At 38.2% G+C, this 26,017-nt stretch overlaps 1 protein-coding gene across 1 annotated transcript; it reads right to left on the bottom strand.

The window, feature by feature from the left end:
• Positions 1 to 1,064: 1,064 nt before the first annotated feature.
• VPS39 (VPS39 subunit of HOPS complex) lies at positions 1,065 to 23,035 on the bottom strand. Its single transcript, XM_084287832.1, has 25 exons — positions 22,844 to 23,035; positions 21,345 to 21,410; positions 19,943 to 20,007; positions 19,099 to 19,141; positions 18,005 to 18,099; positions 16,679 to 16,777; positions 15,977 to 16,069; positions 14,226 to 14,409; positions 13,601 to 13,721; positions 13,123 to 13,243; positions 12,501 to 12,630; positions 11,209 to 11,351; positions 10,246 to 10,389; positions 9,510 to 9,651; positions 9,139 to 9,225; positions 7,675 to 7,748; positions 6,991 to 7,089; positions 6,609 to 6,726; positions 5,998 to 6,126; positions 5,417 to 5,519; positions 4,446 to 4,491; positions 3,687 to 3,836; positions 3,404 to 3,538; positions 2,753 to 2,844; positions 1,065 to 1,818 (listed from the first exon to the last, which is right to left on the bottom strand). Exons 1-25 carry the CDS (start codon positions 22,914 to 22,916, stop codon positions 1,743 to 1,745), a joined length of 2,628 nt encoding a protein of 875 aa, XP_084143958.1. The 5' UTR covers positions 22,917 to 23,035; the 3' UTR covers positions 1,065 to 1,742.
• Between the last annotated feature and the right edge of the window lie 2,982 nt (positions 23,036 to 26,017).

Below are 26,017 nucleotides of genomic sequence, written 5' to 3'. Positions count from 1 at the left end.
CAAATTGAATATAAGTATTTTTAGGCTCTCTTCTTCAAATAGAAGAAATACAAGGTTAAAAACACCAACACCACCCATCCCCTCTTCTCAGCTTCTACAGAAAGACATCAGCAGCAATACTGCTCAAGATATCCAAATACAAAAGTAGCAAAACACTGGACCAAGAAATCCAAAGGAATGCACAGCATATAAACAATAAATACAAACATGTGGAAAAAGAGAAGAACAGTTATCAAGGGAAATTATTAACAGTGATAAATGAAAGTGAATTAGGACTCTTGCCAGCCCATAGCAGATCAGTTCCTAAAAACATACCCATGTAACAATGGCTTAACTAAACTTATGAAGTTAGCTGAGATCCAGTTACACCTTAGGCAGACAGGCTTTATTACTTGATCATTAAGAGGTGGTATCTGACAGTTATATGTCATGCACCATATTATTTAATCATTACATATTTATAAGTATTGCTAGACCAGAATGTTTAGAGTCAAAGATCCACTCAGTTGGGTTATTTGCTACTGCTGCCTTTTCATTAATGATGCTCAGATTATTTCTGCATGAAACATTTTAATATCCCTACTACCAACTTGCTAGAGATTAAAGATGTCAGAAAAAGAAGTTAGACAAGAATATTACAGCCTACAAGGAGTATGGTACAATCCAGTTTTGTAGACCTCTGGCCCAAGTGTAACTTAAGAACAGTACCAGCCTGCGCAGACCACAGTTTTTCTAAAGCATTTAAAACAGAGAGATGTTGAAATAGTCTAAATTTTACTTCAGTGCTGGCAAGTGAACCAGGGACTGAAGAACTTTATATACACACATCACAAGTGTAGTCTAGAAGCTCAAGCAATGACTGTAGTTCAATCCCTTGAAAAGCTGCTTTACAGGGTGTTCTTCGCTTTTTGGTATGAGTGCAGATGTGAACTTAGAACAGTTGCTGAGCTTCCAGAGATGCTAAGAGTGACCATGCAGTGCAGTGCAAACAGCACAGAAGTTAATTAAATTTACAGCTCTCAAACTAAAGTTTGTGTTTGTTTGTTTGCTGTTTGTTTAAAAAAAAAAAAAAAAAAAAAAAAAAAAAAAAAAAAAAAAAAAGCAGCTCACCAGTGGTATCTCCTATTTGCCTGACAACCTGTTGTGGAAATTCTGTTTATCAGAAGATCAGGTGATAACACTGAACATCAATAAAAACATTCCTTTGGCCAGCATTTAAGTATTCCCATTACTGGGATGAAAAATAAAATTGTCTAGGTCAAGAAATAGGCACAGAAACCTTCTCTATGCTAAATACCTGGTGATCTCCATGCAATGCTGATACAGCTGCAAAGACTTCAAAGGAATTTTATTTTTTTGAAGAACTATTTCCATATAAGACCAAATCACAATGTTGTTACTCCAAGGAGGTAAGCTTTATAATAAAAAAAGCTTGACTTGTGAACACCCTACAACTGTCTGTTAACTCACAAGGTTGGAGTGCATTACAAAGCTCACTGCTGATCAGTTTCTATTCTTCATCTGAGAGGTCCAATGTAGTTGCCAGCACTATAATGACATGGTTAAAGTCAATTTCTAGTAAATCAATACAGCCAGATAGGTACAGTCAGTCCATAGATATAAATTACTTCTACCCAGTGTAAGAGAACCTAGAAACAAGCCTCAAAAATCTCAGAAGTATCAAATTCTTAAGCCGTCACTTCGGAATTGCATGAGTGTTGGTATTATGGAACATGACAAGGTCAGGTGTCCAATGTGTTGACTTCTTTGGAGCAGAAATAATGCACAACTATTGCATTAGGGTATCGGGCAAATGCACTGTAAAAATAAAAAAACAGAACACAAAAAATCAACAGTAAATATGAACAGTTTTCCCAAACATGCCCTTCAAAGCCTTACTGAAATTTACTGCATTGGAAAAATTCTAGACAAACAAACCAATACTGCATATGCAAATTTAAATTCTGATACTACAAGCTACACACTAGTGACAAACCTGAATATGCACAACAGTAAATATATTCAGACCTATATTCGTTAATATGTTTTGTAAAAAGGATCATTCCCTATCATTGTGAATGCTACTGATATATCAGAATGGTTCAAATCAACAAGAATGAATAAACCGATCGTGTGGCATTCCAATGGAGTTTCAAACAAAAAAGAGAAAAAACACAACTAAAATTTATCTTCTATACCAACCCATAATTATTGAATAGCGTATAGCAGAAGAATAGTTATTGGCATACAGGTATTAAGTGAATTAGTTCTACTTTTACATAACATTATTATTAGACTACAAGTAGTAATCAGCTAGGGAACCACAAAGCTATATAAAGAGTGATTCCATATACATCTTCATTTGAGATTCTTTACATCATCCTCCTTAATTCTAGGTAAAAAGCAGGTAGTAGGCAGTGTTCTTATAGAACATTCCAAATTCAGTATGGGAAGTGACTTTTTGCCTTCTAGAATTGCAAAGTAAAATGTTTTAAGAATTTCTCAAGGCATTTTATTCTGCTTTATTGAAATCAGGATTAAAACTCTCGCAATAAACTTCACTGACTGAACTTTGATGTTTTCCCAGCCATTGAGTGATATAATTTTTTAATTTGAACATTCCTCAAATTTCTCCCTCATAGTGCTGTTCTCTCTATATGTATGCACATTGAGTTTTGCAACCTTCTTACTTTAAGTAAACAGATTCATATTCAAATCTGTTTTCCAAACTTTAAGGCACATGCTCTCTTACCTGTTGCCTATCTTCTTTTTACATACAGTGCACACCTTCTCCTCTGTAATTATGCACTTCACTTGCTGATGCAAAATTCGCTCCTCCTGGACCTATAGGACAAGTAAAAACTATCAAAAAGCAATGTCATGCTACAGTTCCTTTCTAGCCTGGTGAAACTGAAAACTGCCAAAACATTTGATTTTCAGTGGCTATATCTTTATTAGCAAGTTGTATGCTACAGAAGAAGCAGTTCTGTAGAGAGAGACCCAAATCCACATTATACATATTCCAGGATTTTACTTTGACATAGTCTGATCTGCAGATTAAAGCATTCGAACCATTCAAGGGATGTTCAGGCAACTTTAAGTGCACCATCTGGTTCAGTTTATTTGAAAGAAATCCAGTCCGTGCTCTGAGATCATCCTACAAAGCACATCAGAGCACAGTGAGTCCAGGGACTCACAAAGGCACAAGCCCCATCCAAACTAAAATGAATGCACTTGACATACCCTGAGAAGGGTACTTTAATTCTATCTTGTACACATCTACTAATTTCAAGTGAACCACAGCACCATCTAGAGGACACACACCCCGTTTAAGGAATAGTTGGTTTAATACTGAGCATGTTTTAAACACCATTCCAATATATGACGGATGGTAGGTACTTACTCTCAGAAATTCAGCATGGAGAAGATTCTTGAGTACTTGATTGAATCTCTTCTTTTGGGCATTTTCTTCAAGGACTTTCTCTAGGAAGATTCGAATCTCACTAATCTGTGTATTTGCTGGTAGAAGGTTTATTGCCTAAAGCAAAATAACCTTAATTAGGATAAATTTTAAAGGAATAGAGAACAAAATAGAAGTTGACACACTTAGCTTTGACAGCATTAGTCTGTTCACATGCCTACTCCAGTATCTTCTAACAACAATACAGGCACTGAGTCTTTGTTACCTTGGTGGTATCCAGTTTGCTGTGATGCAGCTCCAACACCTGCAGAGCAGCCTGCAGATTGGCTTGAGGCTCCAACACTTCCATCTTGATTGGCCCTAGGCAATGAACACTAGGTGGGGAGAGATACATCCGGAGAAGGGATAGATAGACCTGTTTCACACAAAAGAAAAGCTTGTGAAACCATTGCACTCATCCACAACCGACAATACTAGTAGAACCCAGAGACAGTACTCATGAAGCTGTACCTACTCCATTCAAAACTCTAAAATGGTCATTTAAACAGCTTTCATCTTAAAACTACCAAAAAAAAAAAAAAAGTACCAAAGATGTTCAAAGCCTTTTAAGACTTACATTCTATGCTAAAGTTTTTCTATGAAAGTAGTATTTTTTTTTTTAAACACACCTTCCTCATTTATCTTACATAACACACACATCTTTAGAAAGCAATGTCATTGATTTTTAACTTGTGTGTAAATGTAACTGGAATAGGAACACAGTAGGTTTTCGTCTGAATTCCAGAAGCAATTTTCTACAGAATATATGCTCAATTCAAATGATATGGTAACACTCACAACAGAAAATAAAAATCAGTGAAAGCTAGTAAATCCTAACTTCCAAAAGCTTATACATAGTTTCCTATCCACCTAAAAAACTCTGAAGTCTATACAGAGCAAAAACTTTAAATTCCCTAACATGGCACGAACAGTCTAACACAGAAAAGCTAAAGCTACTTACATCTGTGAAGCTAAAGCTACTTACATCTTTGTTACCATCTTTGTTTCTGTCGTAATGTTTATGGCAGTAGCTAGAATAGAGAAGAATTACGTAAAATGTAGGGACAGCTTATGTAAAATGTAGGGACAACCCAAAGGATCATTCCAGAGAAGTTAATATTTAAATGCTTGAATGCTGAGGCCATACATACACATGAGGTGACCATACTTTCAGTTCTGATCAATTGGCCCAGGTCACGTAACACTGTGTGCTTTGTGTGAAAATGCTGAGAAAAGAGAGGTTTTATGCAAGTTTCACACTTCCAATCAACTTAGAAAGATTTCATACAGAAACTAAATTTAATTGCATTAAAAAAAAAAAGGACAGTGTGATTGCATCTGAATCACAAGGAAAAGGTGTCCATTAGTGTACCACTACATGCCACAGCTGAATGTCCTGTAACAGCCATTTCATGAAACTAACTTCAAAAGAAGCTATGCTGAACAGCCCCCGCTTTTCAAACACATCTGTCAGTGCTGGTTAGTTTTATTTTCAGTTAAATACTTCAGATTCACTTATAAGGTTCCCTGACACAATGGATCCAGCAAAAAAGATGCACCTTTACTGGAGGGCTGTGTCAAACTGAAGGTACTTAACTTTGCATCTGGGATAGTCAATCTCAATCACAAGAGAAGGGAAGCAAAGCAACATACACAAGTTCACAAACTAAAGACCAGTGGAAAGATGCATCTGACAAGGCGGAAACAAACAACTCATTAATGACAGTCATATTGCTCTAGACTAAAGTACAGTGACAGGAAAGTAATCCTCAAGGGGATGATGTCATTATTTGTAATCAACAGATACCTAAAGAGCATGAAACTCAGGAAAACATGGAAACACAGAAGATCCTGAAGGCTTACAACACTCACACTCCACATATACAACCTATTTGCAAGCACAGTGAGCAAACTAACCCATTAAAAAAAAAGGGGGGAAAAAAATGAAATCCTTACTTTTCGGCCATGTTGGTGTCCTTCAAAATATGAACATAAATAAACAGAGCTTGCTCGTGCTTCCCCATACGACCCAAGAGCAGAGCACGTTCTTCTAGAAGACCTAGTGAGACAGCATGGAAGTCTAGTCAAAAGCTACATAGAAAAATGAGAGCAAAAGGTCCATTACTTCCATTACCGACCACATTAACAGAAGGAAGCATAAGGTATAGCCTAAGCATAGACTGAAGTTACACTAAGTATACTATACACTAGAAACAGTAACATTTTATGAATTCTTCAGTAATCTTAGGATACAATAAACTTCACATCTGTTGAGCTACTCAAGCCCACCTAAAATTCAGGCTAAATATGTAAGTGATAGGAGATGCCACAAGGTCTTAGGATGTCACTTAAAGGAAACCTGCAGAGACCAGATACACAATTCTGCCAGCAAAACCACAGCAAGTATACACACCAGTGATTTACAACAGACCTAGCCATCTTCTGTTTCCAGTTATAATGATTCTATAATAACTTAGGAGGTTTTGCTGTAAAATACAAGAAAAGCGATTTAGTTAGTCTATGGAAACCGAACTCACCATCAAAGGGAAAGTCACTAATTAGTCGACTGGGTTCGTAACAGCTAGACTTCTCCAAAAAAAGAAGAAGTTTTTTCCGGTAATCCCCTAAGTCTCCTCCTTCCTCCCCAGCAGGCACTGGAGTTTTATCTGTATGAAATAAAGAAATATCAGCTAATGTATTACAACTATTTCACTATGCTAATACACAACAGAAGATAGAAAAAAAATTACATGGACCTACATTCTGATGAACCAGCTATATGGAATAAGAATTAAGTACACCTGAGAAATGACTTCAGCTCCAACATGTTAACCAGTGGCTGATTAGATGATACATTATTATTCAACACCTTCCCCCTGCCATTACCATGCAGAATAAAGCAAGCAGTAGCTGACATTTCACTTAACCATGAACAAAGTGTAACTAAATTCTTTAACATTTCTAGGGAGGCAAGAAACCAGACTCCCTTATAAACCCATAACTTCCATTGTTCCAGTTCCTTCACAGTGTTTACCATATCTTCCCTAGCGTATGGGTATTAATAGTGCAGGCTTAGAGCAATACACTATGGAGGCTTCCCTGCACTGTCCCATCCCCTGTTTTTTCCACCAGAAAATACTAAACATACCTGCAGGTAAAGAATGGAGATATTCTTTCATTAAGCCCTGCACTTTCTCACAGTACAGCTGAATCAGACAATTGTGAAAGTCTGCACCAATTTCTTCCCACACATGAATGATGTGTTCCTGTAAATACACATTTAGGTTCAGTTAAAGATACTTACTCTGGAAAGTGATTTATCAAAAGCAAGCAACAATTCCAAGATTGCCTTTACCAAGCTCGACTTCAAGATTTCATATTTTAAGTCATATTCTACTTGCTGTTAATTATTTTTCTCTGTACAACTTACGGCAAAGCTACAATTCTCCAAGACAGCATCATCCTCCAACACCTTGAGAACTGAAGACTTACATGGAACACATACTGAACATAGTACACTGAGTTCTTACCAGATAAGGAATAGCCAAACTTTTGAAGTTTTCTATCAAGAAACTGAGCACTTTATCTCGAGGCAAAGCTTCCACTTCAGGGAGGTCTTCTGTAAATATCTGTAAAATAAAAATATATTCAAAGAAAATATATATATTATATATATATACACACACACACACACTTCTTAAATGTTACAGTGTATTTTCTCTGAGGCACTGAAGCCCATAGTACACAAAAAAAAAAAAACCTGAGCAGCTTATTTAGGCACCTAGAAGCCGTGTCACATCTGAAAGGGCTAACAAACATCCCCATTTCTGCCCTAGCTAACACTTATCTTTTACAGTGCCCAGCACCTCCTAAATACAGGAAGTCAAAGAAAAGTTACAAAGGCAAATTAATATTTAACATTTAAATATTAATTTAGGCTCTTTTACAAAAAGCGTGATATCAAAAACATTAAATGTTGTATCAAATGTAAGGGATATTATGCTTATTACAAGGTAAGGTATTCGAAGAATGGAAGAAACAGAAGAAAAACTGAACAGCTGTCCTGCTCTATCTGTAGATAAGCTTACTACAATACTGAACACAGACAATACCATTTATACACTATGCTGGATTTAATGTTAACACATGGATTCTTAAATCATGTACTGTACTAGGAATCTCAATGACAAGGTACTTGTTAAAGCCAAACTTACCTTCAGTCCATCTTCAGGAAAATCTCTTAACACCCAGACAGAGTAAGAAAATACTAAGTGCAAGTTCTCTGTGCCTGGAACACAAGAATTAGCAGTGCTCAGTGTTAAATTTCTGAAGATGTACCTACTCACAACACAAGCAGATGCTTTCAGAGCTAGCAAATCTTCATTTACAAAAAAATCCTTTTTTGTTTTCTCCTCTATCATCAAGGAAATCACATTTCAGGTTAAAGACAATTTCATTACTTCGCAAACATGAGTTCAAACACAAACAAGTAATGACACTGTCAAATTCTAAGCACCACAGAATTTATACAAGTCAGACCAAAACCTAGCTCTGTTGTCTGAATCTCTTCACAAATATTTTCCCTTACGAACATCAGCCATTTGTTTTTATTAGGGTAGAAAAACACTATACTTTTGTGTAATTTCCTTCAGACTTTCAGTCTAATGTCTTCTGTAGCAGAGGGTCAAACACTTTCCTAATAAGTAGTAAATGAACAGCTGACATAGGTCCATCAAGATGAATTTATCAAAATGACAATCCTTTAAAAAAAACACAGAAGTGTGTTTTGTAAGGCTATAATCTGAATGTCACAAATGCACCTCATTGACTGAGAGATGAGTGCCATTAGCAAATTGCACCAGTGAATAAGAAGTGTAATGTAAGAGACATGGCATAAATGGGAAAGGTCTCAATGTCAAGGTAAATAATGTTTACCATTGAAAAAACATGTTGCTAACAAGAGCCAGCAAGAGTTCTTGAAAGTAATACTAAGTAATAAGTAATATCAAATTTTGTCAATAATTTAAGACTAGGAGATAAATCCCTCATAAACCACTCTGGATGGTTCTGTCTGCTTTACTAGTACTGTGATACATTAGAAATAAATAGTATCATTGGATGAGAGGGGACTATTCTCATCAGCAGCAAAACCAAAAAAGGCCTTGGAAGTTCACAATGAATAGTCAACCAAGCAAATTGTTACTATGACGCTGTGAACAGCAACTTGAACTGTTAGACCATTACCTAGATTTCTCTATGCACAGAAAACAAAAACTTCATACAGGATTCTTCATCTAAGCGGTGGAAAAAAAACAGAACAGCAGCTAGCAATTAGATTTTCAGATGAAAAACCTAATCTAGAAGTCAGACTTAGTCAGTGATGGCAAATCAACACTGGAATAAAAGACAAAATACTATGTCATATTCTCTACCTATGATTTTTTTATTATTATTATTATTTTTTAATCAGAAATAAGGAATGTGTTCTATTAAGACACTCAAGTTTGAACAGGACACACCTGAACTTAATACTTAAAGTTTGCATTATGTAAGAAAACAGACTAGATGACAGGGGTGTCCTTTAGCTTGATAGTAGCTATAAAGTTGCTGAACAGTAAAATAACCAAAGCCCATGAATAGTTAACATCTTCACAGAAAAAATGGTCTCCATCATTTACCCAAATGCTGCAGATATTGCACTGTCCTCTCATGACCCTTCAAAGGTGAGTTGGCTTTCTTTGACTGATCCACCAGTACCTGTAATGCTTTCAGATAAACAAGAAGATTAATTCCTTTGCAACGATGAGTATCATTCCAAATTGAATCACAAAACAAGATACATTTCACATTAGGCTACCTGAGAACAAAAAGGCTTCGTTGTAAACATGCAGGTCATACAGGTAATGGGATCTAAGATAGATTTCATCACAAGAGAGACCCAGAAACAAGTCCTCTTGAGGAAAATTATCTTCAGTGGGCTGGTAATAAAGACTAAGGAGTACCTCCTCCTACCCCTTCTCTCTTCTCCCCAGCCCAACATCATACCTACCTTTCTCATGCAAACCTTTCTTCTCATACAGTATTATCAGCTCACTGTATTTATGTGCCTTCTTTAGTACATGCTCACTCTCCTCAATATGGCAGTGATTGTTCTCCAGACGTAGCAAGGGTGCCACAAGTGCTACATTTGTCTGCATGCAAAAAGGGAGCATTCAATCATACTTCTAACATGCTCCTCCTAAACTCATAGCACACGAAGTGAGTTAAAACATAGAAATAGCACAAGAAGCACATTTATTTAACTAAAGTGTTAAATAGCTTAACATTTTAGTTAAATAAGATAAGTTAAATAGCTTAATGTTTTAGGTCAAGCCTCATCCTCCTTAAAAATTTCCATTCAGAATTTGTCGGAATTGAAGAAAAAACAATACATCACAGCTATATTCCCTTTCTAGAATAGAAGCCTACTTTGGAAAACATTGTTCACAAAGATCACACTCTTCTGCATTTAATAGTAAAGACAACACAATAAGCATTTCTCAAAACTTCAAAACACATTGACAAGGCAGAGGCAGGCACCCAAAACAGATGCAGCTGCTTTGTTTCATGAAACTGCCTCCTGACCAATGAGGGAACTAGCAAAGACTCCCAGATCATTTTTAGACCAAAGTGAAACGGTTGTGTGAGAATTTCGAAAGTACCTCCTTATCCTCCTCCTCAAATTTTTCATTCTAAAATACCAATACATTTTATAGGGATGACCTTTAAGCCAGGCAAAAACTCACATGGAGGTAACACTTCAATAGTGTGGTATCAATGATTTGTAGCAGCTTCTTTTTGGATTTGATTGTGGGTGTTCCTTCCATGAGGGGCGAAGTACTGGACTGATGGTCAGAATCATTTAGCTTCTTTACCAGTTGACTTCTTTTCTGGAGGACGTAAAATGAAGTTTTAACATGGAAAGGCCATGAATTTCTCCATTCCACCCCAACAAATATATCCCACCAAGTAAAAATAAATTATATTTAGTAACTTATTTTATCAATCAGTTCCTAAAGAATTTTTTATTATTTCTAACTATTCAGCACTTTTCCCACATCATTTAGGTGTGTACATTTGTTTTGCAAATTTATACTTTTGTAAGATGTGTGAAGTCTCAAGAAAATCATCAGAAGGAAACAGTTAATCTGAACAGAGACATTTTAGAGAAATCAGTAGACACTTAAAACATTTGGAGGACAACCTACAATTTAAATTACTATATGTAAAAAATATGCTCCTTAAAACACAAGCTTCCTTTGTCTTGTAAGAATGGCAACAGAACAAGTCAGAGTCCAGTTGCAAGAAAATGACAGGAAGCTATTGTACCCAGTACCTCCTGTTCCACTTTTTAATTCATGCTTTTGACCCATCTCCTGGACAGAGTGCCCTCCATAAAACAGTCATAAAAAAAAAAAAAAAGATGAAAAGCCCAAGTCCTTTTTGAAAGGCTACTGAAAATAAAATACTAGATTCACATTTAGACCTCACAGAAGTCACATGTCTCTCACATATCTGTGTAATACCTCACATCTTCCAATTTCCCCACTTTCTCAGGAGCTGCTGCCATAGAATTTCCAGCTATGAAGACAGCCTATTAAGGCTAGTCTGACAGAGCTGGAGTAGGCATACTGCTTCCTGCATAAAGCTACCCAAACAAATACACTATACCTGAATAATCCTGCTCTAAGAACAGATATAGCACTCACTTGAGTTAGGTAGTCTATCAGAGCTAAATGTGCCTTCTCCAGCTCTGCCCCTGAGAGCCCTGGCAGGGGGTTGGGATACTGTAGCTGTTTCCTGTAATCTGTGGGCAGGAGGTCAGGATACAGACCCATCACATGAGTGGGATCTAAGCAAAAAATAACTAGTATTAGTAATCATACATAACATACTATTTTTGCCAACTCTTAAATGTAAATTGGCCTTTGAGTACAGTTAGCTTTTCAACAGAGTGGTTGTCACCTTGCATGTCCACGAGGTTTCAGGTAACACAACTCGCTTATTATGAAAAAGAAGCTAATAAGGCAAAAGCAGCAAGAGAAAGACTGTTTTAAAGTCCAAGCAGAACAAGTTTCAACCTGTACTCTTGGCACACACTGAAGACAATCCATTATAATCCTTTTACTGCTCTTCTTGCCGAATCCCAGCACTAACAACTCTGAAAGTAGGACAGGATTTCTAAGAACAAGCGATGTTTTAAGAAAAGATTTACTGGGCTTTTGAAACATGAACTGAATGGCACCATCTGCACTAATTAGCATCCATTTTCATGGAGTTTAAACAAATTCAGAATTACTGTCCTCTAATTTATGCTCCAAGTATTTCAAGTTCTAAGTCCTTCTTTTCCACTGTAGTTTTGAAAACTAAGTATGATGTTAAGCATCACCAAGGAACATAAAAGTTCTAGATTTAAATGCACAAGGGATGTGCTGTCAACAAAGAATATCAGTCTTAAGCACTATTCTATGGTACAGTCCAGTCTTCAGGTGGTCTTCCAATTAGTACAAACCAGAGGAATACCATCAGAGACCATTTTGACTTCCAAAAAATCACAGAAAAGTTTCCTGGCTTTGGTAGCTTAGTCCATTAAACAGGAAACAGGGCTGAGGGTCCTCAGCATGGTCAGAGAAGAAGGTGTAGCAGATCTACAGAAGTTACTCATTTTCCATTCCAAAATACGAGATGACTTTTGACAGCTGTTGAAACCCTAAGCTTTAAGGGTCTGTACATGCCATATACACTGCAGAAAATGTTACCAACTACACCCTGCACAAAGGGCAAATTCATGTTTTACATTAATTTACTTCAGTTTCTTTAAGTTAAATACTATAACCAGTATAAAAAGCAAAACAGCTGTGTAGGCTACTTTCCATTCACAAGAAGACTGGTCTGCACAAGACAATATTATTTTAAAATGGAACCCAAACACACAATGACTTTTGAGCTTCATTTCATCTCTCCTAACTCAAGTAATCTTAAGGCCAACCCAAGCATTTACCTGTACCAAGTTTGGCAAAAACTTGCATGGATTCATCAAAGCGCTTCTGACAGAAGAGGTTGAAGGCAAAGAGGTTCTTGATGTGGTGTATTTGTTGTCGCTTCTCACTATCTGAATCATCTTTCATTTCCTACACACAAATTGATAAACATTAAAAACTTTGGGGCATCACAAATGATAAGAAAAGCTCTAGAGAAATAACAGGAGTATTATATTTTGGAGAGATTATGAAATCCAGAAGCCTGACGTAATCAGAGAAAGATAATCTTCCAAAGTGAACACCTCTGATATTGATTTTCATGTACTACATTCATTGTGTCAGTGAGATAACCTGAAAGGCTTGAAAGCTACTTCTGGTTATCTAAATACTTGCTGTATCACAGCAAGTATGTCATCATTTGCCTTTTCAATTTTTTTTTTCCAGTTAGCAATACAAAATGCAGTTAATTCATTTTAGTGTAGCTCTAAGGAAGTTTTTGGAAACCAGAAAAACCTACAACTGCAAGAGCAATGTAACTAAACATACTGCTTTGGCATCTCTAAGAAATTACTGTTTCAGGAGTAACTATTACAATAATTCCCAGTCATTTCACTTTGAACCCAAAGAATTTTGAGTACTTACTGCCAACTGCAAAGCCAACTCAAATTGTTTATCCTGAAGAAGTTGCTGGATCTGTGTGGCTATGGACACTGGGATGAGCCGCCAAACAAAGTGATTACTTGCCACATATATAATATTTGTCCTGCAAAGAAGTCAAAAGGTCATTTACTAAGTTCCAGCACCAAGAAAGGAGCAATACTCATACAAACAATCCTGGTTAAAACACGCATGTATCAATCAGACACAAAGGCAACTTAAGCAATATTGCAAAGCAGAACGGAGCAGAAATATCTCCAGTAATCAGATATTCACAAAGATGCACAACTCTACCATATGCTCCTTAAAGTACAGCAACCACCTTTCCGTTCACAAACAACAACAGACTGCTTCAATGCTGCTACTCAAGCCAGGGGAGTCAGAAGAGCTCCTCTCTCAGTTTTTCAGCATGCTACCACACATACAGACAGCCCAACAAAAGCAATCATGCTCTACTTAATACCCTCCAGAGGTGATGAAGCGTGGTCTCTGTAGCTCAATACTCTGTACCAGCAGTCGGGGTTCAAACGTGCGGATCTCCACATACCTCGGCAGAACAGCAATGATGTAGGGAGGCTGGTGCTCTATTGGCAAAACAGGTGAAAATATAAGTTAATTGTTCTCTCTTGAAGCAAAGCAAGGCTTCCTTTTTTTTTTTTTCCCTCTACTTGAAATGCATGCCTTTTTTGCTTATTAACAACAGAAGTCAATGCCCAAGGCTGACAGCAACTTGCTAACAAGGCTTTTTGTTCATCTTTCAAAATACATAATTTCTGTGGCACTCAGGTACCCACAAAAACTACAATGCTTTAACACACTGCCTTCCATTCCAAATCTTGTTCTTGTGAAGGAATAGGCAATAATGCCTGTTTTTCAAGAAGGAATCAGGCAAGCAGACTAGAAGCAAAGAAGGGGAAGAAACAAAAATAAACAAATAGAACCCTCCACAGCTGGAAAGTACAATTTGCAATACTTTAGAAACCAGTTGTCACACTTCAAACCCAGCTAGTTTCTAAACACCAGGAATGCAACAATTTTATCACTTCCAGAGCAGGAAAGAGACAAAAAACTTTACTGCTAATACTCACCCATGGCTATAGGAATATCTGTCCAATTCAAGGCACATTTCTGGGTACAGACCCCTTCTTCATTGAGCACAACAGTTAGATCATCTTGACCAACTGCAACTTTTCCATCTGCCACAGGGGCAACCAGTGGTTCCAACTGCTTCCCCGTTGGAAAGAGTTCTTTGATGGATCCTTTTCCATCCACCTAAGATAATAAAGAAAACAGAAAATATGTTGTTAAAATAACCATTTCCAACATGCAGAACAACAAGTACCTGAAAGTAAAAAAAAAAAAAAAAAAAAATCCATACCTAGTAAAAAGATTCAGAACCCAGATTAAACAGTAACAGGACAATTGCAATTTTAAATGCTAACAACAGTATTTTCTGCATATTAACATTTCTCTTAATTATACATCATTTAGAAATAAAGAATTATTGTTCTTGTGTCTGAGGTGACATAGCCCTATTACCACGGCAGTAGCTAAGCACAGAGATTATAAAGGCAGATAAAATGTCTAGCATCACTAAACATCACTAAGAGGTCCAAACACCTCTTGGTGTAACTGCAAGATTTAATCAAACTTTAACATTGTTTGTTTTCTAACATGAGTAAACACTGCCACATAAGAAACAAACTAAAAGCAAAGCAAACTCTCCAGACTTTTTCCCTGCCCTATCTTCTCATTCTTCAGGCCATACACTGTTCAGGGAACTGAACTCAACCACCCTCCCCCACACACACACACACTCAAAACCAAAAGAAACAACCAGAAATTCAAAGAGATGTTTCATGAGTTGATCTAACAACTCACTGCTGCCAAAATGGAGAATCTTCCTCCCTCAACTCCAGCATTACAAGTCAAGCACTCCTATAAAAGTCACCAGCTACCCAGCAGAAAACAATTCCATAAAAGCACAAGTATTTTTATTGCATATTTGGTGAAATGAAGCTATTCAGTAATGGGCTGGAAAAGTAGCAGATCCAACCAGAAGTAGACACTTGGACAGCAATTCTCTACTCCGGTTCCTTGAGCAGCTGCACAAACACTTGTACCACTAAAACAGCAGGAATCAAAATCTACAAGAGGGATACAGAAAGGCACCGCTTCCATCATTAATATCAGCTTAAAATGACTGTAAAATTGCTACATCGTTTTCCTATCAACTAAAAAACAGAGTTGTGATTGTATATATGGTACACCTCATCCTCATCTCATTTTCCTGTAATATAAGCAGAAGCCAATTCTAAAGGCATAAAATGAATGGACTATAGCTATCACATGAAGCGTAAATGGAGACCATAACACTAAATTAACAACAGAAAATTTAGAGATTTTCAAAGAGAAACTGCCACAATTCAGAAAGAGAATCAAAAAAAAAAAAGAGTTAAGTTGCTCTTTGTCCCAGATAAGAAATTATTTGTCTTTCTGTCATTTTAAATGTAAGTTCTTCCTTAAAACACTAGATAAAATGCAAGCAGAGTTTACAAAGACAGCTGCCTAACCAAAAAAATCTTTTCTGATGTCTTTTTTCTGCAAGAGCTTCAAACACTACATCCAACAGTGACAAAGCAGAGATCACTTCCTGACAAAACTTCAGTTTAAAGAGGACATATTTAGATTGCCGTTTCCAAAAATGCATAAAACAAGAACACCAAATACTGTTTTTCATATCATCTACCAGCTAAATCCTTGAACACTGAAGCATCCTACATAGTGCCTACTGCTATTCAAATCTCCTTAAATATCATATTCTAAAACCCACTCTTACCCGTATCAGATAGTAGTCCCTCTTAAAACCCACGCAGATAGAATTTTCACACCAGGCCATAGACTTGGGTACATCAGGTACACTGAAGTCCCCCTGGGGAAAACAAGTCAAAATGGTAGTTACAAGAGAAAAATCGAATGACAGAGTGTAACAGACAGTTACATAGTGTTCCCCGGCACACATACACCTGACTTCTGCTGGTCAAGGAATAACAGTACTCAACTAACAGATCAGATTCACACGCAGATAAAAGGTGTGCTGCGAGTCAGCTGTGTAAGTGCTAGAAAAGCAGCATAGCTGAATAAGCAACATAAATATTTAACGAATCATCTTTATCACTGTGGTATTCAGAAGTGCAGTTCTCTGCGCTTGTTGTCAGCAACTACCTTCTGACTTAGGACCCACTTCCACAGAGGTATTGACAGGTATATATTTATAAAGGCTGCTTGCTAATGCATTTCACTAACTTACAAGCACACTATAGAACACAGCCTTTGACTCAAGTCACGGAACTGCATTAATGCCATCAACTGTGACTTAAATCCTGTATTTGTACTTCTACATACTGCTGTTTTGTTAAATCACTGCAAAACCAACAGGACTCAATGCTCTAAAAGTCAGTAATGCCTCTAATAGGGATTCCACAAAAAGTAGTAGAGTCCTTGCTGAAGCATGCTAGACTACAGAAACAGTCCAACTCACCTGTAGTTCATGGAACTCTCTGTCCTTCCAAAAATAAAGTTGCAGCTTCTTCCTCACTGCCACACACATTCTCAGCACCTCTTCCCCTGTATCTGAATGCTATGAAAATACAGACCTAAACTCATTAATACTAGAAGGCAAAGAAGATAACAAACCCCAGTGACTCCTCAGCCTGCAGCAAGGCTGTCAGCTGACAAGTGGCTTTGTTCATCCTCACCAGAAAGGGATTCCCTAAACATGGAAACAGAGAGAAGGCAAGCAGGGTATCTAAGAATGAACTTTGGTTAGATAGCAGGAATTGTGACACCAAGGAAATACAAGAACAAAAAAATAAAAAGAGCACAGAAGACAAACGTGCAAACAGAAGATACGTCGAGAGCTATCAGCCCAGCCCTGAAGACCAGGATAAACAGCTTGAACTCTGTGCAGTATAGGAAAGGGGAGGAAATGGAGCAATGCAAAGAATGTGTTATGCTGATAAAAACATTAATAGCTATCTTTTACATTCCACCCTGATGGAAGATTCCTGACAAGAAACACTAGTAAAATTACATGCCTATACACACAAACAGTAGGGCATTTTGGAATGACCAGATTTAAATGTGCTTCAAAAGACATCACTAGTTTTAACACCTAGGAAGCTCTAAGTTCTTACTAGAAAATAGTTAATACTAAGCTTCCCATGGTGCAAAGAGATAAAGGTACTGATGAAGAGCACTAACCCATTGTCTTCTGATTATAAACAAGATTTCTGAATAATACAAGTAGGCTGAGAAAGTCAGTTAGATAAGAATAAGTCACTCAATTAACAATAACGTATTAACAGAGAATAGATATACCTCATCAAGCCATTTTGTGGCCTGAATCTACCATAACTGCCCTGGGAGTCTTGGGGCAAATGCAGCTTAACAAACAAAAATGCAATATAGTGATAGAGATCCTTGCTGTAGGGAACCACTGTGACCCAGTTCACCAACAATTTAAGGGATGGGAATGGCTTTTATATACAAGAGGACCTTTCAGAAAAAAAGGCACCTTCAAAGTTACCACAGGACAAAAATGCCTTCAAGTTTTCTATTAGGAGGTTCAAGGCTACAAGCACAACAGACACAGGAAGATATGTAACAGAACAGAGGACGAAGATTATGGGGCCTCCATTCGTTGCCTTAAGGAAAGCTTCAACATCTGTTATGTACTTATTTTAAGAAGCACCAAGGAGCTTGTAAGTTACACAAAATTAATGAACGAAATCTATACAGCAACATAAAAAGGTACCCTTATAACAAAGTGGTAAGGACATCTGTGCCACTGTGTTCCTCCTCTTACCTGAAGATCACAAGTGAAGAGAGATGCACCTTTTGCCTTGGAAACTGTAGTGATTTGTTGAAATGTCAACAGGTCGTGGACATAAATGTTATTTTCTGTTTTAAACAAAATTCCAATTATTTTTCAATATTTAACATGCATTGAGCTCATTGCTAATTCAAACAAATTACACAGTTTATGTTTACATAAAAAGAAGAACTTGTGAGAGAAATTAAGAGCTCCAAGAAAGGAAAAGGAACATTTTCCCAAAAACTGAAAAGTGCTGAGGCACAGAAAGACAAGCCAGTACATGCAGAAGAGAAGACTAACACCAATTCTGCTAAAATTACACAAAGGAACTGAGAACAGGTGCTAAGCAAGCAGAGGAAGCGAGAGTGGGAGACAGCAAACAGACCAGACAAGAGCAAGTTCATGATGGAAGATTGTATGAACAAAGACCATTTTGAACTGGCTCCTGAAATTAGTAGGAAGTGAGTAGTTGCAAATGGAGGATGCTGTGGTCAAGTTTTTGTACGCACGAGGACGCAGGCAGCAGAAATCTACGCATGCTGGAGTCGGAAGTGCCGGGACTTGGAGACCATAAAGAAGGGAGTAGCAACATAGGCAAAAAAAGACAGGAAGATCATAAGGCTAAATAGAAGCCAAAGACAAGCAAATTTAGATCTTCCAAGGGAGGGTAAAAGATCACTATCTGCAAATAAGCTGAATTTGGCACAATACATCTCAGGTAATTTTTATACAGAAACAAGTTTGGACAACACAAGTTTTAGCACCTATCATATTTTTGTGTATATATATGCCAATATACATAAATTTATATATATACACACACACAATTTAGTTTATATTTTTTTCATTTTTAATCACAAAACTTGTTGTTAATACTTTGTTCTCCAAGTTGGCTTGCAACAAGCAAAGCTGCTTCTCATTCTAAGCTGCATAATGCTTCCTCTGCAAGGCGACAAAGCCTGAATACCAGACAATGACTTTCCAACAACTGGAGTTACTATGTATGTGCGGAAGGAATGCAATTATTTGGCCATGTGTTGCACCAACAAGAGCTCACTAAATATTACAACCTTTTCTTTACTTACCTAACAGACTGACCAGAATTTTAAACTGAGAAACAACATGAATCTGAAAGAAAAAATTCTAATTAGTGGTTACTTTCATAAACCAAACCTCTGAAAGAAACCTGATTATAGATTAAGAAAATACATCTTGTGTACTCTCAAAATAATAAAAACAGCAAGGCAGCTATCTGCGCACAACCTTCCTCCTAGATTACTGCAACCCCTTTCACTTACACCCAATTTTTCAAGTAGCACATAGAGCTTGTAACCTAAGCTAATAAAAAACATTGTAGTACACGTGTGTACGTTACAAGTCCAGGTGTACCTCTAAACACATGCACAAGCAAGAGGCTGCATAATCTTTTTCGATATAAATCCTTTCCTGAGTATCAATACAATCAATGAGCCAACTTCTTCCAAAAAAAAAATAAAAATCAAATAGCGGTAAGACTGGTAGTAGATGATCAGATACTTCAGTTCTGAATTCCAGGTAACAGGAATTATATTCACATTGCCACATTGCATCCAAGAGTCAAATTAAGTATTGCAGTCTGTTGGTATATTACCATAAATTTTATAAATATTCTCACTCAAGAGTAGATGAAGATTTACTGCAAACAACAGCATTTCCATAAAAGCCAGAAATAAACCCCTACATCCCAAATTTTCTGCTCTAACAAACAAACCAAACATATTGCTATTATGGGAAGACAGTGGGCAAAACCACCAGACTGTGCTGCCCCTAAAAGAATTTACATTTTCAGGATTTTTTTTAAGCTTAGCACAGATTCAAGTCATACATTTGAGATTTCATTTCTTGCCTGAAAACACTGGAAAACTTTTCCAAGAAAATGGTATTTCGTACCTGTTGAATCTTTTTTGAGAAGTTCTTGTTGGATTTCTCCAGTGTCACTTCAAACCTATTGCAACCTACCAAAAAGATTTAAGACAGTATGTAAACTGAAGTTCCCCTTAAATTTATGACCGAATAAAATCTTAAACTGAATAGATCATAAAGAATTGTGAAAGTAAACTTGGCCACTTGAATGACGCTTCAAAATATCTGGGCTATCTTTAACTTAACAGCTAAATGCATCAGAAGGTCTTCTACACAATCAGGTGAAAATTAAAATTATGCTACCTGTGCTTGTCTGAGAATCTCATCAACAGTTATGACTTTGCCTTGCTGGATTTTAAATTACAAAATTTGTTATTTGTTTTGAAACCAATAGATACAAAGATACCCGTAAAGAATGTATCCACACCAATCAAGTATCAGAAACTTAAATTGCTAGGGAACACATCACTGCAAAGTAGACAAGGAATAAACATTACACCACAAGGGTTTAAAAGGAGTTTTATGGATAAAGACTTACAGACACTTTCTGATGACAAAACCTCTCCTGGCACTGATGCAAAAAAGGGGGAGAAATTTACCATGTGAGATAAGACACTAGCAACTCAAGACTAGCATGTTCTGATTGGAATAGATGGCCTACAAGTTTCAGAAAAAAAACAATCTGAATTCAGTCTCAAGAATCCAAGTAGCTACAAATGAGTGTCTTTCCAAGAGCTGATGAACTTGGACAGAGATGTTTGTTTTCTTCCTCTGCTGTCCCACACTAGACTACATTACTGTGTTCAATAACATGAGTTTCTATATAATAGCAGATATTGCAAAAATACAAATCCATCTAGTGAAAATCAATTTTAATTAAGTTTCAAATAGAATAGTGCTCTTTGTGGCATCTCCAGAATAGACTACGAACACTTGTAACTGTCTAAGAGGGAGAAAGAAGAGTAAATACATGACAGAAATAGTTAGGAGGGCTCCTTCTCTCCCATCCCATGATGCTGATGGGCCCACTGAATAATGCTGCTCTTTCACTTGTTTACTAATCCAGTCTTTTATTAACAGATGACAAGCATCAGACTTCTGACAACTAGCACACTGTCTGCTTTTCTGCATGTTTATGCACGAGTACTGTATTCACAGAAATTACACTAACTTCCTGCAAAGAGAAGGTCTGGAGACCTTATATAAAGCATGCTTTAATGCAGGCAATAGTCTGACCAGCTATCCTTCCCAAACACCTTATAAATGGTATGTACACTTCTATCAAAGATCCCACACAAATATTCTTTAAACTCTAGGTAGGAAAAATCAGCAATTGAACATATTTGTGGTAGCGTAACAGCAACATCTGAAGTGCATGAAATAAAAATAAAATAACAAACTTTTCGTGACATACTTAAAATGGACTTACCCATGTCTTTCTTGATCCTGTAAAGAAGAAGATGCCCTTGTTTGGTACCAACAAGGAGCCATTCCTCTAAAAACAGTAGGAAGAAAAGAGTCTAATCAGTACCAGCAAAGACTTTCTTGGCTAAGCAGTGTTTATCAGAGCACCTGGAAATGTGGCTCAAAAGTCAAAGAGGACTTCATGTGGTGACTACACACAAGTCTCCCACCATCTCACCAGTGCAAGTGCTAGATAGCAGCTTGCGTTCTCAGGAAATGATGGACAAAAATCAAACAGTAAAACAGAGGCTGCAGCAAAGACATCACATCTTGCTTATTCATATGACTGTAAAGATAAAAGCAATTGTATCTTTTGTACAATCAAGAGAGGAAATAATCTATTCTTCAAACATAGTCCCAGAGTGGAACACTGCTACATAACAATTGTCAGGAAGACAAACAAGGATTTCTGTCTTTTTTTTTTTTTTCTCTTTTAAGAATGAAGTTTTTTATAAGAACTTTCTGAAATAGTCAGCTATGCCTGAAGCAACTGTGGCGGCTTTGCTTAAATTGCATTTGAATTGCTTGGACAATCAACAACCACGTAAAGATTTATAAAAGAGAACCAAACCCGTTTACATACAAACCCTGGCAAAGTTTCAGACTTGGAATTTACAGCATTTACAGCATGCAAAAAGTATAGTATCTTTACCAGGTCTCAAAATCTGACTGAAAATTTTCCTCCTTGCTTAAGATCATATAGTAAAAAAGTATATACAAATATTTATTTCTACAGCTAGTACCTCCTCACTACCAAAGACACTTGTATTTTAATCAAGTTTTGTTTCCTGCAAGCCCTCCCTTCCATTAGTTGAGGGAAGGGTTTTAAAGCCAAAATTAAACCTTTTTATGCAACCATGCTGTCACAGGCCTGTGGGTTTTGGTTCCTTTTTGCTTTGGCAAAATAAGCGCTTTCAAAGAGATAAAGATTAAAATCTCAACACAAAAATAAGTGATCTTCACATCTCCTCTTCTACGTAACTCCAAACAATTCACGATCAAACGCGGCAGCTTTATTAACGTTACAGTGTTGTTTTTCAGACAGATGAAAGGCTGATGATTCGACAACGTGTGGGGGTTTTTATCTCCAGTTTTGTCCCACTGTGGCACGTCTGCTGGAAACCGCTCAAGCGCCTGGAGAAGCCTCAGCGCTGCGAGCAGACCGGTGGCTGCCATCGCCTGACCAACAAACACCTCACCCGACAGGCCCCACACCACAATCCCTACATTTAGAGAACACTAACACACATAAACTGGATCCAAACCAAGCTTTCAATGCATTTAGGAAATAAAAATCAGGCGAAATACAGACTACGGGTTTTCTTCAGCGCAGAAGCGGCCGCGCTCCCCGCACCCCGGGCCTGCCGGCGGCAGCCGCCCCACCGCCGCAGCCCAGCCGCCCCAGGGAAGGAGAGCCAAGGAGAGCCGGCGGCGTTTCGGGCCGGGAAGCCGGGGGAGGCTCACCCCAGGCCGCCAGGCAGTCGATCTGCAGCGGCAGCTTCTCCAGGATCGGCACATGCTCGAAGGCGTCGTGCATGGCGGCGGCGGTGGCTCGGCTGGGCCCGGCTGCGGCAGCACCCGCCGACCGGGGGCTGGAGGGCGTCGTGCGGGGCTCCCCCTTCTCCGATACGGCCCCGGGGGAAGCTCCGCCGCCGCCACGGCCGGCGGCTCGCAGCTCCCCGCCCTTCCCGGCAGCCTCCGCCGCCGCCGCTTCCGTGCCGGAGCTCCGCCCGCCCGCCCCGGCCCGCCCCAACCCGGCCGGGCCCCGCCATGGCGGTCCCCCGCCCGGGGCACTGAGGGGAGCCGCAGTAAGCGTGTGCTGTTGGGTCCTACCCGAAATGGGGCTTGAGGGTATGGGGGTTGTTCTGTTTTCTCGTAATAACCTTAACAGGGGGGAGGCTGTACAGGCAAAAAGTGACCTGTATAGCCTGAAGAAACCAGAAGAGAACAGCAAAATAGCTCCTGTGAGTGGAGGTCCTAAATTTTTCCTCTGCAACACGATGGCACATGCAAAACGATGTTTTATTCCCGTTAAAAGACTGAAACGCCATTCCAGATAAATTAATTTAGCCAAGAAAGTTCAGCTTTCATGAGGAAATCTTTGCCTCGTCGCTTCCAGATGAGGTGCAGCTGCATTTGTTCTGATACAACACTCATGAACAGTAACCAAGAAGCTAAACTACCAAAAGCGAACATAAAAGAAGTTCTCCAAGCATCTTTACTGACAGACTGCTGTTTGAGAAAACAGGGACTGAAGACGATTTGTGCTGGGAGATGGAAGAACAGGAATGGAAGAGTAAGTGAGGCAGTCTTACACCCAGCTTTTCTGCTCAGGGATGAAGCCTAACTTGTGAAACCATGCTCAGTCACATCTTCTTCACCAGTAACAGAAACACAATCTCCAAATGGAAGTATGGCTCAGGCACGTACCTGGTCTCCCTGCCTAAGACTCCTACAAAAGGGAGAGGAGCATAGCACCATTTAGTGAAAGGAAATGTAAGATTCAGTATCACCAGGTAATAAACTGCTTTGTGTGGGAATAGCTGTAACCCATTTCTACCAGAGCACAAATTATGCATGAGGTATTGGCCTCCTCAGTCTTTAAAGAGCAGTATACTTTTCCATTGGCATTTGATGTTATATACTAGTGATCAGAATGATTAAAAAAATCCACACACACCCCTGCCTGTTACATAACACAAACATACTCTGTCCTACCCTGGGTCTTATGATCTTGACTCACTGTGTGCCTGTCAAGCCTGTTGCATTTCTGTGCCACATCATGGGATCTCTAACTGCTTCGTCTCTCCTCTAAAGGAGAGCTTCTAGCAGGAACATCTTATCACCATAATAAAAAGCTGGTCAACATCATCATTTTCTCACTACTACTACTTTTAGTATCCCCTGTGGCATGTACATGCAACAGCAGTTATATCAGTAATATCACAGCAAGTTCTCACGAACAAAATCCACACATACAATAAGATTTAAAAAAAAAAAAAAAACTCACTGCATTTGAATTGCTGGCAGTGTGCATTCACAATTCAGAACAACTTGTTGAAGATTTTTAAGAAATGCGGATGCTGACTGCATATGTTGTTTCTATACATTGTCCTAATCACTAAAAACCTCTGCAGATATCAGACTAAAAAGTAATTCACATTTTCTTCTTCTTGCTTGTTGTTCATCAGGTCTTCAGAGTAGTATGTACAGCTTGCTTTAAAGTTATGATATCTGCTTTGAAATAATGTATATAAATTTTAGTTAAGTCTGCGTAATTAAAAGTTAACAATCCTGCAGGCTTTGCAGCTTCATGCATTCATACTTTGGGAACTGCTCTCCAATAAAAGCTTTCCGTATGACTGCATGTAAGTCACAGCATAAGTCTGCTGCACGAAGGAACAGATGTTATTTACCAAGGCTGTAGCAACCCGACAAATAATTGGAAAAAACAGAACAACTAAGGGAGCAAGAAGCTATAATCAGAATATCTAATGCAGTAAACCACCTATGGAATTCAAAACTTCTACTACTGGTGGAAGATACAATAGGGATAGAAGGGAAAAAGGCAGAGGACAAGTCAAAACGAATGTAGTTGTAGGCTCAAAGTACCACACCCCTACTGTATTTATTTTGATCTTTAAATTATTAAGCTTGGACTGGAATCATGGAAACCATTTAAATCTTTGTTTTGTTCAGAAATGTATGATTTACCCTATGTTAGCTTTTCAGTTAACAAGCTTAATGGGGAAAAAAGAGCTATTAGAAAAAACTGCATTATAAAAGTAATCCTGTAAAGTTAAGAAAAAGTGAGGGTGTTTTGTGAAGAGGTTAATACTACCTGTTCTCTCACGAGTAAGAAAGTTGAAGGAAACGATGTAAGCCTTTCTACTCTTTGCCTAGCTTTTATTAAATAGTATATACAAATTTCTTTTGTGCTTCCAATAGAGAACATTTTGCCTTGTCTCAAAAATAAACACCCCAAAACAATAGGACTTAGAGGAAAAAAAACGTTAAATAGTTCCATGTTGCTTTCACAAAATTTCTTCTCCCCAAAGGGCACGGAGACCGCCTGGTTTCATCTTTATCAATTATGCATAGCGAATTAGAAGTCGACGTGTTTTCTCATTAAAGATCCATCCCCTTTAGGCCACAGGTAGATGCTGGGGGACATACTCCCAACAAATCTTGGAGATGCAGCTGCTATAGGCTCATTTTTTTCTCTGCCCATCTGCTGACGGTTTGCTGCCTCCACAGCACAGTTGACAGAAGACACTGAACTTGCGCTTCAACTACTCTACTGTAAAGTGCCATGTTCCAGCATCAGTTGCTGATGAACTAGAGCTAAGCCCCCCCCTCTTTACAGTGGAATCAAGTACAGGCACACATTCACTTCTGCTGACATAGCTGTGAGTGAAGAAAAAGAAAAGCTGACTCTTTAAGCCCTTCCAGCAGTACCCACAGTAGTTTGTCTAGCAGCTCCCTAAAAGTCTAGTTCTGCTGACATGTACTTGGTAATTGTCAGATGTAAAGATTACAAACCCAAATTAGAGCTTTTATCATACAGTCTACATCGGGTTTCCAGGTAGAAGTTTCTGCAAGTAAAGCCTCCGCAGCCAAACAAAATAAAAACAGAAA

The sequence above is a fragment of the Netta rufina genome, assembly GCF_964035555.1.
Source record: "Netta rufina genome assembly, chromosome: 5".
Lineage (NCBI taxonomy): Eukaryota > Metazoa > Chordata > Aves > Anseriformes > Anatidae > Netta > Netta rufina.
This window is presented reverse-complemented; position numbering and strand designations above follow the sequence as displayed.